The sequence below is a fragment of the Rhinatrema bivittatum genome, chromosome 2 (genome assembly GCF_901001135.1).
Source record: "Rhinatrema bivittatum chromosome 2, aRhiBiv1.1, whole genome shotgun sequence".
NCBI classification, from domain to species: domain Eukaryota; kingdom Metazoa; phylum Chordata; class Amphibia; order Gymnophiona; family Rhinatrematidae; genus Rhinatrema; species Rhinatrema bivittatum.
The window spans coordinates 153,121,345-153,135,470 of NC_042616.1; the positions used below are offsets into that span (position 1 = coordinate 153,121,345).

The 14,126-nt window shown below is 45.1% G+C and overlaps 1 protein-coding gene across 1 annotated transcript in view; it reads right to left on the reverse strand.

The window, feature by feature from the left end:
• MRC1 (mannose receptor C-type 1) overlaps window positions 1-14,126 on the reverse strand; it is a 349,243-nt gene that overhangs the window by 85,965 nt on the left and 249,152 nt on the right. The window contains 2 exon segments of the mRNA XM_029588750.1: window positions 4,067-4,236; window positions 10,514-10,628. Coding sequence (XP_029444610.1) covers window positions 4,067-4,236; window positions 10,514-10,628 — 285 coding nt within the window.

Here is a 14,126-nt window from a genome sequence, read left to right on the forward strand (position 1 = left end):
GTCAGGTTCCAGAGGTCAGATGAGGTCAAGGAGGCAGGCAAAGGGCAGAATCCGGGCAGCAATCAGCGTGGTCCAGGAGACAGGCAAAGGTTAGTACCAGAGAGTCAGTCTAAGAGGTACTACCTGAGGGAACGCAGGAACAGACAGATGCTGGAACATGAGGGCACTGGAACACAAGGATGCTAGAACAAGACTGGACAAGACTAGAACAGGCTATGAGACACAGAGGCAAACTCAGTACACACACACAGTGTCGACCCGATTGCCAAGGCAAGGAAGTGCAGGCAGGCACTTCCTTTAGTAGGATGTTCAATCAAGGTGCGCTGCGGAGCTAGGACCCACCCCTGGCCCTATAAGGGATCGAGAGGTCCGTGCACGTGCCTAGGGTTGGGGCCGACGCCATGGAGGACGCCGAGCCCCGCTGTGAGGCCTGGGGCGCTGAGGAAGGCCCGGCGACAGCCGCCGCAGGATGCCGAGGCCTGAATTGAGCTAGCAGCCGCTGCTAGGGAGGCCGACCCAGAACCTGCAGTGGAAGTTGAAAGTTGAGCATGTCCATGCGTGGGCCGAGCACGGACAGGGCGTGCAATAGTTTCCATACTACTGCACCTGCATCAAGGTTCCAGATCCTTACCAACTAATTCATTGAGTTTAGGACCCTTGCATCTGAACTGCACTAGGATTTGGGCTGCCTGCATGCGATCTTCCGTCGAAGGGCTGAGTCCACGCATCAAAGATGAGCTAGCAGCTTGAGAACTTCCTGACACCCTGGATGATCTCGTGGACCTCACAGGCTGCATTGACCGCCATCTTCATGAACGCTCACATGAGACCAGAGGGTGGCTACTGAGACTCCTCGCATCCACTCAGCACCTTCTACGAAGACCGCTGCTCCGCAAGATACCGATGAAGAGGAACCAATGCAGATGGGTTGCAGCCACCTATCCTCAAAGGAGAAACGTCACTGCCTACGTTCAGGATTATGTATGTATTGTGGTCAACCTGGGCTCGCGGTACCTGCCTGCCCACTCTGTCCTGGAAATTCCCAGGCCTAGGTTCAGCCAGAGGACTTCTCCTAGGCCTGACATCACCCTCTCCTCCATTAATGTTACCTGTTTCCATCAACTCAGGTACCCTAGAATTTCACACCTTAGCCTTAGTGGATTCCGGGGCTGGTGGTAATTTTATCCTCCGAAAGCTGGTGCAGCATCTCTGGATCCCCAAGGTCCGCACACCAATGCCATTATTGCTCTCCTCTATCCATGGTGAACCCTTACCTGGCGAAGTAATTTGCTCCACAGTTCCCATCTGACTTCGTACCGGATCCAAGCAAATGGAGATCATCTCTTTTCTGGTACTAGATAAGGCCATCCATCCGGTGGTTCTTGTGCTACCGTGGTTGAACCTTCACACTCCGCAATTCGAATGTGGCACCTTGCAACTTTCCCAGTGGAGCAACTCCTGTCATAAGGATTGCTTGGAGGTTGTGTCACCCCTGCCTTGCTTAACTACCACGATATCTTTCCCAGGTCTCCCGCTGCAGTACTCCACTTACGCCAATGTATTTTTGAAGAAGGCTGTGGACACTTTACCACCTCATCGCTCATTTGATTGTGTGATAAATTTACTTCCGAATTCTCAGCCTCCTCTCGGAAGGATTACCCACTTTCGCTAACAGAGACTAAGGCTATGTCGGACTACATACAAGAGAATTTGACAAAAGGCTTCATTTGACCTTCCAAGTCTTCCGCTGGAGAGGGATTCTTTTTCGTGGGGAAAAAGGGCAGTTCCCTCTGGCCTTGTATAGATTATCGCATCTTAAACGAAATTACCCAGAAGGACTGATACCCCTTGCCATTAATCTCTGAACTGTTTGACAGGCTCCAAGTGGCCAAAATATTCTCCAAATTGGACCTGAGAGGGGCCTACAATTTGGTCCGGATTCGCCAGGGCGACGAATGGAAAACCGCTTTTAACACCCAAGACAGCCATTTCGAATACCTGGTAATGCCCTTCGGCCTTTGTAACGCTCCAGCGGTGTTCCAGAATATGATGAATGAGGTAGTCAGACATGCTCTACCAGTGCATCGTAGTCTATCTGGATGACTTCCTGGTATTCTCAAGAGACCTCCAGAATCATCGCCGAGATGTCTGCAAAGTTCTTCAGCACCTAAGGATCAATCGCTTGTACACCAAGCTAGAGAAATGTTCCTTCGAACAAGAGACTGTTCCTTTTCTTGGTTACATAGTCTCAAGTCAGGGCTTCCAGATGGATCCCCAAAAGACCAAGATCATCCAGGATTGGCCCCAACCTATGGGTCTCAAAGCACATCGTAGATTCCTGGGATTTACTAATTACTACCGGTCATTCATTCCACATTATTCCACACTGACCGCCCCTCTCACAGCCATGACCCACAAGGAAGCCAACCCCTCGCAGTGGTCACCTGAGGCCATATTGGCCTTTAAGAAACTTAAGGACACATTCCTTAGAGAACCATGCTCATGCCACCCGGATCCCCGACAACCTTTCATCATCAAAGTTGACGCATCTGATGTCGGAGTCCTGAGCCAGCATTCTGCCAATCATACCTTACATTCCTGCTCATTCTTCTCTCGCAGCGTCTCATCTGCGGAGTGCAATTATGGAATCGGGGACAAAGAATTATTGGCAATTAAGCTCGCCTGTGAAGAGTGGTGCCCCTGGCTCGAGGGGGCTCAGCACCAGATCACAATATTCACAGACCACAAGAACTTTGAGTACCTGCACCAGGCACAACGTCTTAATCACTGGCAGGCCCTCTGGTCTCTCTTTTTTACTCAGTTCAATTTCTTGTTACGGTACCGGCCAGCCAACAAGAATACTCGAGCCGTCGCCCTTTCCCAGTCCTTCACCACCGAGGACATTCCGGATGTTCCGCGTCACATCATCGATCCAGATCCAGCTACATTAACTGCACTAACCACATCCTCTGCCAACAAATTCCAGAGCTTAATTGTGCATTGAGTGAAAAAGAATTTTCTCCGATTAGTCTTAAATGCGCTCTTGCTAACTTCATGGAATGCTCCCTGGTCCTTCTATTATCCGAAAGTGTAAATAACTGATTCACATCTATTCGTTCAAGACCTCTCATGATCTTAAAGACTTCTATCATATCCCCCCTCAGCTGTCTCTTTTCCAAGCTGAACAGCCCTAACCTCTTCAGCCTCATAGGGGAGCTGTTACATCCCTTTTATCATTTTGGTTGCCCTTATCTTCCTATGAAAACACATATAGGAGAAGCATCATTGGAAGGCTTTGTGTGTAAAATCAAAACAACTCTTTCTCAGGGGTCTGCAAGGTGAATTGTGAGTGCAGCCTGTCCCTCTTAGGAAGCCTCTAGAGGATTGGGGTTTGTCCCAGAGGTATAACCTCCCTTCCCCCTCCATTAACTTCAGACAGCCTTCACTCTTGTGTGTCCACAAACCTCTGCACAAAAAAAGAAGAAAATAAACTCTTCAAGAGCCCTGGCATGAGATTTCTTCTCTCCCAGTTTTTGGGGTATGCATCCCATAACTGACTACATAAGATTTTGGGGGTTAGACCCTGTTTTTTTTCTTTGGGAGCACTGTTTGGTGGGGATGTAATTATTATTTGATTGGTTCAAGTTAAGCTGTTCTCTATACAACTATAATGTTTTGGGGAAATTACCTGTAATATTTGACTGCAATTAATATCACTGGGTCCATTTCATCTAACATTTGACAGTTTTATAGCAGTTTCATTATTGTGTGTATATGAAATGTTGTATTATTGTGTGTATATGAAATGTTGTATAAAGATAGATAACCTATACAACATTTCCTCTATTTGCTCAATGTTCTTGTTCTATCACCATGCTTTAGTAAACAGAGTTACCCTGTTTCTTCTCAGTGTGGTGATTCTCTATGGTATATTGTGTTACAAGTAAAAGGTTATTAAAAGAAAAAAGACCAGAGGTGGGATCTGATCTAGACCCCTCCAGGTTGCAAATTCATAATTTATCCTTTTTCTGGGTTTTTGAAAATTGATCTCCAAATGATGTCTTACCCCTTCGTCATAGGGGTACATGCCCCCTCCTCCTACTGGATAGCCCTTGGCCCAGTTAGTAAAGTAGACTCCACGTCCATCTGTCCATAAAAATTTGTGCTCAGCATTTATGTCATTCAAGCCAATCCAGACATGAGCATTCATATCCTTAAGATGGTAGTTCAGGAAGGCTAAAAGGAAGCACACAAAATAAACCTATCAATAAACAACTCCATGGCAATTTATGTGAATCAACTAAGGGGCACGCAGGCAGAAGAATGAGGCCTAGATAAAAAAAAAAAAAACCACAATAAAGTGATTCATATGGTTTTCTTAGACATCCTTCATCAGTATCTTATGCTAGTAGAAAGTTGTCACAATAGCATTGATGGTAGTTATGGATGTACCTTGCTTAAGGTAGCAAATTCATTTCAAAGCTTAACGTTTTTGTGAAATGTGAGATCTAGAGAGTGCCAGGTATGGCAAGCCAGAGAGGATTTAAAGCCCCTTCCAGCTCTGCATCAACATATCAGGAGGTTAGTGAGCAAAGATTCTCCATTCCTACGCTCTGCACATTGAAACTATTCCAGTAAGAGTTTCCAGATATGGAGGAAGGGGACCAAAATTTGCAGCTTTATGGGGAAGCTGAAATGGGAATGGCACTTTCTCCCCTGGTTTGGCTATGAGAAAGGCTCAGCCTAAGTCAAAGCAGTAGTCTGGGAGAGTCCTGTTTCAGCCTTGAGCCATGGCCTCTTAACAGTGAAATTATGAAAGTCTGTGATGTGTCATTGTCGCTGGCTGCACTGGGGACCGGATGAGCTAAGGAGCCTCAAATCTGAGTGGATTTTTCTGGGTCCTGCCCAGCAGGATATCCAAGAACTGGAGTCAGACCAACAGGCCCCCTTCTCATTTCCACGCCCAAAAATAACAGTAAGAGTAGCAATCTCTATTGAAGTCAAAGGGACATGAGACTGGGATGAGAAACTATTCCTATTGCCCCAGCAGGATTCCATGGTGTGCAAACTTTAGAGCCCAACTGAAGAGGAAGCATTTCAGGTTCTTGTTTTGGGCAAGATCAGAAAATAATGTATTTTGAAATGATGTGCTATTTTCCAGATAAATTATCCCCACACAAAAATCAGGTGCAAAAGTGTATAGGTACTTTGAACTCATGGTAATTTTAAAAGGGAAGTACACATGTCTTTTCCCTTGAAAAGTACACACGGACTTTGCACCTAAGTAAAGAATTTTAAAATTGCAGCTTTTGATGTTTGTCGGGTTTAACTGTAGTTTTCTCATTTAATATCGATGCAGCTGGTCAATTGCCTTCCACATTGGCCTGCTGCACCTGAGTTTGTCTTCCACAAGTTTAGATATGGGATCATTAATAATCATTAGCCAAGCATGCATTGCCACCTTTTACATGTAGGAACGAGCAAAGTAGTGATTGCCAGGTACTTCCATGTAACTCAGATTGGCCACTCTTCATTTTTTTTTATTAATTTAATTTTTTTTAAATTAATATTCTGCCTTTCATGGCATTTCAAAGTAGATTTACATTCAGATACTATCCCCAGAGGGTCTGCAATGTAAGGGGGTTATTTTCCAAGCATATCGCACGTGAAGTCCCTTATTGCGTGCGACACCAAAATGGGAGCGGAGTCGGGGTGGCGACAGCCCCGGAAGAGGAGGAGTCGGGGCGGCACCGGGGCTGACGCCACGAAGACTGCGCCGATTAGGGATGTGAATCGTTTTTTGACGATTTAAAATATCGTCCGATATATTTTAAATCGTCAAAAATCGTTAGAGCCGCGATACAATAACAATTCCCCCGATTTATCGTCAAAAAATCGTAAATCGGGGGAAGGGGGAGGGGAAAGGGGAGGGCGGGAAAACCGGCACACTAAAAAAACCCTAAAACCCACCCCGACCCTTTAAAATAAATCCCCCACCCTCCCGAACCCTCCCGAACTCCCCCAAAATGCCTTAAATTACCTGGGGTCCAGAGGAAGGGTCCCGCTGTGATCTTCCACTCTCGGACCTCCGGTGCTTGTAGAAATGGCGCCGGCGCTACCTTTGGTTTTTCCGTATGGAAAAACGATTTGCGGCAGGAGTTCGCTCCCGGACCCCCGCTGGACCCCCAGGGACTTTTGGCCAGCTTGGGGGACCTCCTGACCCCCACAAGACTTGCCAAAAGTCCAGCAGGGGTCCGGAACGACCTCCTGCAGTCAAATTGTGTTGTCTACGGCCGGCGCCATTTTGCACAAAATGGCGGCGCAAAATGGCGCCGGCCATAGACAACACGATTCGACTGCAGGAGGTCGTTCCAAACCCCCGCTGGACTTTTGGCAAGTCTTGTGGGGGTCAGGAGGCCCCCCCAAGCTGGCCAAAAGTCCCTGGGGGTCCAGCGGGGGTCCGGGAGCGAACTCCTGCCGCGAATCGTTTTTCCATACGGAAAAACGATTCGCATGCAGGAAGTCGTTCCCAGACCCCCGCTGGACTTTTGGCAAGTCTTGTGGGGGTCAGGAGGCCCCCCCAAGCTGGCCAAAAGTCCCCGGGGGTCCGGGAATGATCTCCTACGCTCCTGACCTCGGGGGACAAAAAACAAAATGGCGCCGGCGCTACCTTTGACCTGTCATATGACAAGGCAAAGGTAGCGCCGGCTCCATTTCTACAAGCACTGGAGGTCCGAGAGTGGAAGATCACAGCGGGACCCTTCCTCTGGACCCCAGGTAATTTAAGGCATTTTGGGGGGGTTCGGGAGGGTGGGGGATTTATTTTAAAGGGTCGGGGTGGGTTAGTGTGCCGGTTTTCCCTCCCTCCCCCCCACTGGACCCCAGGTAATTTAAGGCATTTGGGGGGGGGGTTCGGGAGGGTGGGGGATTTATTTTAAAGGGTCGGGGTGGGTTTTAGGGATGTTTTAGTGTGCCAGATTTCGATTTTCACGATTTTCACGATATTTAAAAAACCCAAACGGCAACGATCCAATTCCCTCCCCCTCCCAGCCGAAATTGATCGTTAAGACGATCGATCACACGATTCACATCTCTAGCACCGATAGCAAAAGGTAAGCACCTTTATCGCTGTCAGTTTCGTGCTGAATAACTACACCTTTTATGGTGTTGTTATTTGGCGTGACGCCGGCAGTGATCGCACAGCGGAGGTGCGATCGCTGCCGGCTATCGCAGGACTGCCGCCCCCCCCCCCCCCCAGTTACTGCCGAATTCACTATACCTTGCGGCATTAGTGAATCCAGCCCTAAATTTGTACCTGAGGTAATGGAGACTGAAGTGACTTGCCCAAATTCACTAGGAATGGCAGTTTTCCTTGGTTTGCAGCCCTCTGCTTTAATCACTAGGCAGGATGGATCACTGGTCTGACCCAGTGTGGCACTTCTTATACTGCAGCAGTTCCAAAACTGTTTTATATCATGGCATACCTGGCACTGAGTTCATGTCATCAGGGTACACCATCACATCCACTCCCCTCCCCCCTGCATAACCATCTCCACATCACCCCCCTGGCATAATCATTTTATGTTTATGCCACCTGAGGTTTCATCTTATCTCCCCTTCACCCTCCTCAGACAATCATCTGGCTCTCTCCATTAGTCCTGGCATAATCACTTTTTTCTTCCCTCTCCCTCCACCCCCTGTAAAAATCACTTTCTTCTTCCTTCTTTCCCCACCTCGCTGGAGTAATCATCTGTCCCTTCTTTCCTAATCCTTCCCCACGATATCCTTCAGCCAGCAGGGGAAGTTAGGGGAGCCGTGCCTAACCTGATGCTACTGCTTCCTTCTCTGTTGACTTTCCTCTGCCATCAGAACCACACAGGACCATGACATAGAAGGAAGCAGCAGCAGCAGTAGGTAAGCATTGTTCATGTCAGCGGGAAGAGATTCCACAGGCCAAGGAGGGTAAGGGAAAAAGCCACTGGTGGTGGCTCTTGCACAATGCAACTTATCTCCCTATTCAAGGCTCTAGCTGGTTAGAAGAAAAGCTTTGCGGCATACTTTGGCTTCTGCCAAGGTACATCAATGTGGCATGACACATTGGTTGGTAAATACTGTTATAGAGGATGGACATGCCTTTAAATGCCCAAATATTTATCTGTATGTGACCAGGGCAAAAAAGTGCTCAAGCCAGCCTAGAAACAGGATCTGCTCAGTCAGAGGTAGGTGTTCTGCATGCAGATTCATGGAGCATCTTAAGTAAAGGCAGGATCCAGCAGTCTTTGTATAGATCCTGGAATAATTCCAGTGACCTCACCTGATTGGTCTTCAGGGCATTAAAAAGGAACTCTAGGAAAACCTCAGTATTCCTAGCAGTTCAAGAACTCAGAGACCAAGCAGTGTGGACCCGGTGAAGACCTGTGAGTTCTTGTATCTAATTCTTATATCTTGTTTCTGTACCTAGTCTTTATACCTAGCTCCTCTATTTAAATGAAGATTTTCTATGTATCAAACCCTGAACTGGATTTATGGAATGGTTAAAGCCTTGCACCAAAACGAGTGATGAAACTGAAGCTTGGTTTGGATACCTGAATAACCTGCAGTGTATAAACCAGGTCCCACCTTTGTTCTAGTTATATAGATGAAATCTTTGTTGAGACATTACCTCTGAGTGTAGCTTGTACCTGCAGGAGCCCCAACCTGATAATATGACTGTGGGGGCCATCTTGTCTCCCCCACTAGATGGCCCTAGATCCCTACCTTAAGAGTTAGATAGCTAGAGGGAGATACTATCAATTCATCACCTCCCCTTGAGGCTGCCTGAAATGGTTGGACCCCTTTTCCTAGCAGTAGGGGCTAGGAGTAGGTGAGGTGCGCCATTTTGATTTGACATTTGAGGAGTGAAGAGCTCTTGGTGTGCATTTTCTTTCAGAGTGAGGCCTATCCCCCTTACTGGGTATAATTTTTAGATGCTCATCCTTTCCCAGCACTGCCTGCCAGTCCGGATCTGCCTTTATTTAAGAACAGAGAGAGATTTTATTAAGAGTTTTACTATTTTTGAGGAGCTATATCAGAATGGAAGTCTTGGCCATCCAGAGGCCAGGACACTGAAGACCTGATTGAACCCTGTCTAGGAGAGAGACAGATCTGCAGAGGCAGTGATTTCTCTCCAGAAGAGATTATTGTCTGTCAGAGAGTTTTACCATTTTTTTGGTAAGGAGGTTTTGTCCACCCACTCCTTGCTTTGGGAGCTGGGGCTGAACTCGCACAGTTCTGAACTTTATCATCAGACCTTTCCTGTTGAGAGGTCATATCACTAAGGAAGAAGTCAAAGGACCTTGGAGACTGCCCCCCCCCCCCCCCCCCCCCCTTGTATCTCCACCCTATCGGTCCAGGTCACAGGCTGGGTCTGAGACTCAGAAAGGTTTTTCCATGTTCTAAGGAATTTCCCAGAGGCTGGGTACCTCATTCACTCAGTGCAGGAGTGGTAAGAAGTGTCCCAGGGAAACTTAGTTCAGAAACACCTATACAGAAAAGAATAACCCTCCAGTTGTAAATCTACTCATTTATTGATGATTGGACATTTATTTGACTTGTAAAGAATCAGTAAATTTAATTTGAACACCCAGTTCTGTGTCCATCTAATTTATCCCCACAACACAGCATTCCAACAGTGTGGCAGGGACATACACACACATCTGAGAAATTATACACCAACGCCTGGGCCAGAAGGAGTCCTTCCCCCCCATAGAAAGAACCCACACCTTGGGGACAAGTAGGAGGTGACAGAACAGATTTGGAAGAAGGCCCAAATCAAATAATTTTTGTGTGCCCTTGTGGAGACAGTAGAAACCATAGAAAAAGAGTTACATTACATTTTGCTTTGATGATATATATTTGTATGCATGTAGAAGCTGTACAGAGTTCGAATGTGTGACGTGTGACTGAATGAGTGAAAGAAAACTGGAATAGAATGGAAACGTAAAGAAAAGTAGGTATATATTATAAGGAAGATATTATGCATATTATTTGATATTACTTTAACTGTTAGGGCATGCTAAATTGTTTTCAATGGTGAGCTCTGCAGTCCTCTAGGGTAAAAGCAGCCCCTGGCACTTTAAAAGTGACTTTGGCATGTGAACCTTTAGCCATTGTTTAAAAATGGAGAAATCTGCTAAAAGTTTCCGAAGTTTTATATAAATGTGAAAAAAAAAAGGCAGAATTGTTTCTGCTATCTTTTCTACTTTTCCCCATGCATAAAATAAAGTGATAAAATTGCTCCTTTAAGAAGTAAGGGGAACTTTGTGGCTGCGGTAGCACTAAGAGCTGGATTTAAACCAGCCTCAGGCAAGAGCAAATGGACTTAGGTCTGAGGGTGCTGGGAGATTAAGAAAAGATGCTTAGATCTTTGAGGAAATAGGTGTTTTTTGCGCATATGTGTGGGCAAAAGTGGATGGTGTTAATGAACATTTATGGTTGAGTAATATACTGTACCTTTTTTAGAACTTTCACTTACCTTGTACTTCTAGATCAGGTATGCTAGCCAGATTGCCTCCTTTTTTTTGACAAACACTTCGTGCAGAATGCCAGTCCTCCCTATCTTCCTCATCAAGGCCAAAAATTTTGTAACACTGTAAAAATAATTTGGTATAAAAAGAATATTTATTATGCAGCGAAAATAGTTTGAATATTAGCACCTATAACAGGAGATGAAATGTAGGTGCAAAAGTCCTTTCTTGTCAAACCAGATTAGGTTTCTATGATGGTTTTTTTTACTTGGGATACCCTTTTAATAACATTTGCAGGCTATAGCTCTTGCTAATCGTGGCAGCGTAATGTATCCTACAGAATCTATAATATTTGCACTTTCCAAATTATACTGTCAGTTATTTGGTACAAACTCTTTCTGGATGTGCAAACTGCAAAAGCAGAATGGCCTTGTCTGCTTGAGGATCTGCTCGAATGCTCCATCTCTTGTACTTTCAATAGAAAAGAATCTGCTCATTGTTCCTCCAATCAGACTGGTTCAGATGGTGAAACAATGCTTACTTCATGACTGTGACCATCTTCTAGATCTCTCACCCCAGGAAAGTAAAAGTTTTCTCCACATAATCAACTTTCACAGAAAGGTTAAAGACTTGCTTCTCGACATAACATTTTATATGCATGATATTGTATAGTGTTACACACTACATTATTTGACTTTTCAATGGTGCACTTTTTTTTTTAAGAGTACATTGCAATGTAGACAATTAAAAAATTATTAGAGCAATACATAAATCAGTGTAAATGAAAGATAAAAATAATTCAGAATGGGGCCAGAGAACTGAAACAGCTAGTTTGTAGAAATATATCTTAAGCTTTGTGCAGACAAGGGGATGAGATAGGTATTTTGAATATCTATTGAAAGTTTGTTCCAATGGAAGGGAAGCAAGAGAGAAAGGACACAGAAATGAACAATACCTAATGAGAGCAGGGTCTGACACAGTACTTTAGGCTGGGAATGAAAGGAACATACTCAGAATAAACAGAAGTTAGAGAAAAGCCAGGATATGAAGAACCTTTCTATTTCAAACTTTTATACCACCTTCCTCCTGCAAAGGGAGTCCTAAAGCAGTTTACAATATTGTTTAAAATACAATCCATGGTGGGTAGCTTGCTTATTACGGCGGTTACTACCCTAAATCAATTAAGCCTGATACATCACTTTGAAAGCATATACAGCACTAATCTTTTCTTCAACGGTAGGGGAAATGTGGAAAACAGGTTTTACATTCAGACAACATCCAACAAAGCATTGATCTGTGCAGTCTGGGTAACCAAGCATTAGGGTAACTTGCTTGATGCGGCAGTTACTCCCCTTAACCATTAAGCCTTATGCTCACCTTTGATGCAACTCCAACATTACTCTCTGCATCAATGACGGGATGGCAGGAAATTTGAATCAAACAGTTACCAACAAGGGCCCTGAACTTGATGGCTGATGAAACTGATAAGTATGGGAAAATAATGAAACAGTTAAGTATGGGAAAATAAGTGTGGGAGCTTGCTGGGCAGACTGGATGGGCCGATTGGCCTTTTTCTGCCATCATTTCTATGTTTCTATAAACAATACATAAATAACAAAATAAAAATAAACGCATAATCTGTAATACTGTGGACCACATCCCCCGCTCTTGCTAGGAGAGAAAAATTATAACGTAGCTCATGCGACAACAGCCCTTTCAAGCCTCCAAACATGTCTTCAATAAATAAAATGTCCCCCTAACCCCCTATCCATGGAAATAAGGGCTATCACTGGTCCCCTCCTCCTCCCACTACCCTCCCCCAACCCCCAAATGTAGCAAAAGGTCATTGGTCTTCAGTGGCACACCCACACCCCAAACCTCCCTCCCACACAACCAAACCTTAAAAAAGTGCCCAGGATCTGCAATGGGGACCCTGGTGCCCCCAAGCCATGGACCCCATCGGAGCCATTTTTCAAAATGGTGCTGACTTGACCTTGCCCCATTCATGTGATTGGGGCAAGGTCTAGGGATTGGATCTAGGCCACATGGCCTAGGTCCAATCCCCAGAACTTGCTCCTATTATGTGATAGGGACAAGGTCATTTCAGTGCCATTTTGAAAAATGGCAATGACTGGGCCCTGGGCTAAACTCCACTACAATATCACTCAGAAAGATATTGAATGGAACCCAACCCCAGAATGGATCCCTAATGCACTCACTAATCACCCTTTTCTCCTAAGGGTGAATTCCATTTACTACTAACTTCTGCTTTCTGTCAGTAAACTATTTTCTAATATATTCCAAAACCTTGGGATCCACTCCTAAGCTATTCATGAGCCTTCTGTTCAGGCTGTTATCATTATCTTTGCTGAAATCCAATTAAGCCACATCAAGTGCCCACCCTTGTTTTAATTTTCTTTTCACCCAATTAAAAAAAATCAGTTGGGTTCATTTGCTACAATCTTCCTCTGGTGATTGTGTAAGTATAACAAGCTACTATAATCCAGGTTCCTTCCCCATGAGCTTATCATGTGTTGTAGCCTTACAATATGGACTGAGCTGTGACTGGATCTGGGTGATGTGTTTTGGGTCTGTTAAAAAGGGGTTTTCAGTTCTGCAGAGACTGCAAGCCTCTGCAACCAAAATGAAAGAATATAAAAATACATCAAAAACCCTGTGTGCTCCCCTGTGAAGGACAAATGTTCTGCAAGAGCCAGCAGCCAGCACGCACAGTATTAACAAGTTGGGAAAAGGGCTGTACTGTTTAGCCTGCCCAGACAACAGCACTACATAGCCAGCAGAGGAGGAAGCCAAAAGAATGCTGGGAGACTATTTAAGGTAGAAAAGGCACAATTTGTCTGGCTCTGTCAGCTTGTATGGGGCAGGGACAGCCAGGAATTGTAGCCAAGAGCCAGGAAGAGAGGAATGAATCTGGCATCCCTGCAATTAGTTCTTCTGCTGAAGAGCTAATTATCAAGAGGGAGAGACAGAAGTCTGTGCTCTGAGGAAATAGAGAGCCAGACAGCTATTCTTGCTTTATAGCCAATCTACATATAAAATTCCAACAAGGGATAGAGAAGCAAGAAGCTAAGAGCCTGAGAGACTTCCTTTCCAGAGATATCCAAGCCAGGAGCACATGGATGGATATCCCTCCTATGAGACTGAGTTAGGTAATCTAAACTTTGTACAGAATGTATATTAGCAAAGGAAGAAGAAGGCCTATTTCCTTGCCTTTTGTCTCACAATTCAGTATCTCATCTTAATTGCTTCAGCTTTTCAGCCAAAATCAAGCATAAACTATTGCTGGCAAGTACTGTGAAAGAAAAACTGGTGGACCGTGGTCTTTCTGTAAGAGACTGAAACAGGCCAGCTTTCTGTTTAGTACCAAGTAAACCATTTGGGGAAGCTCTCCAAGAGAGAGAGACCTTTCACACACTGCAGTGCTCATCTGTTTAATTTGTCATTTAGTCAGCTCCTCCATCACAAAGGTCTTCTTCATTTCCTTGATTGCTTTTGCCACTCAATTTTGTGTTTGGGACAGGGTGTACCCTTTACAAACTGGTGACATTGGGGTGGATCTGTTCCCTACAAACACACACACATTTTGAATACTCAGGTGTA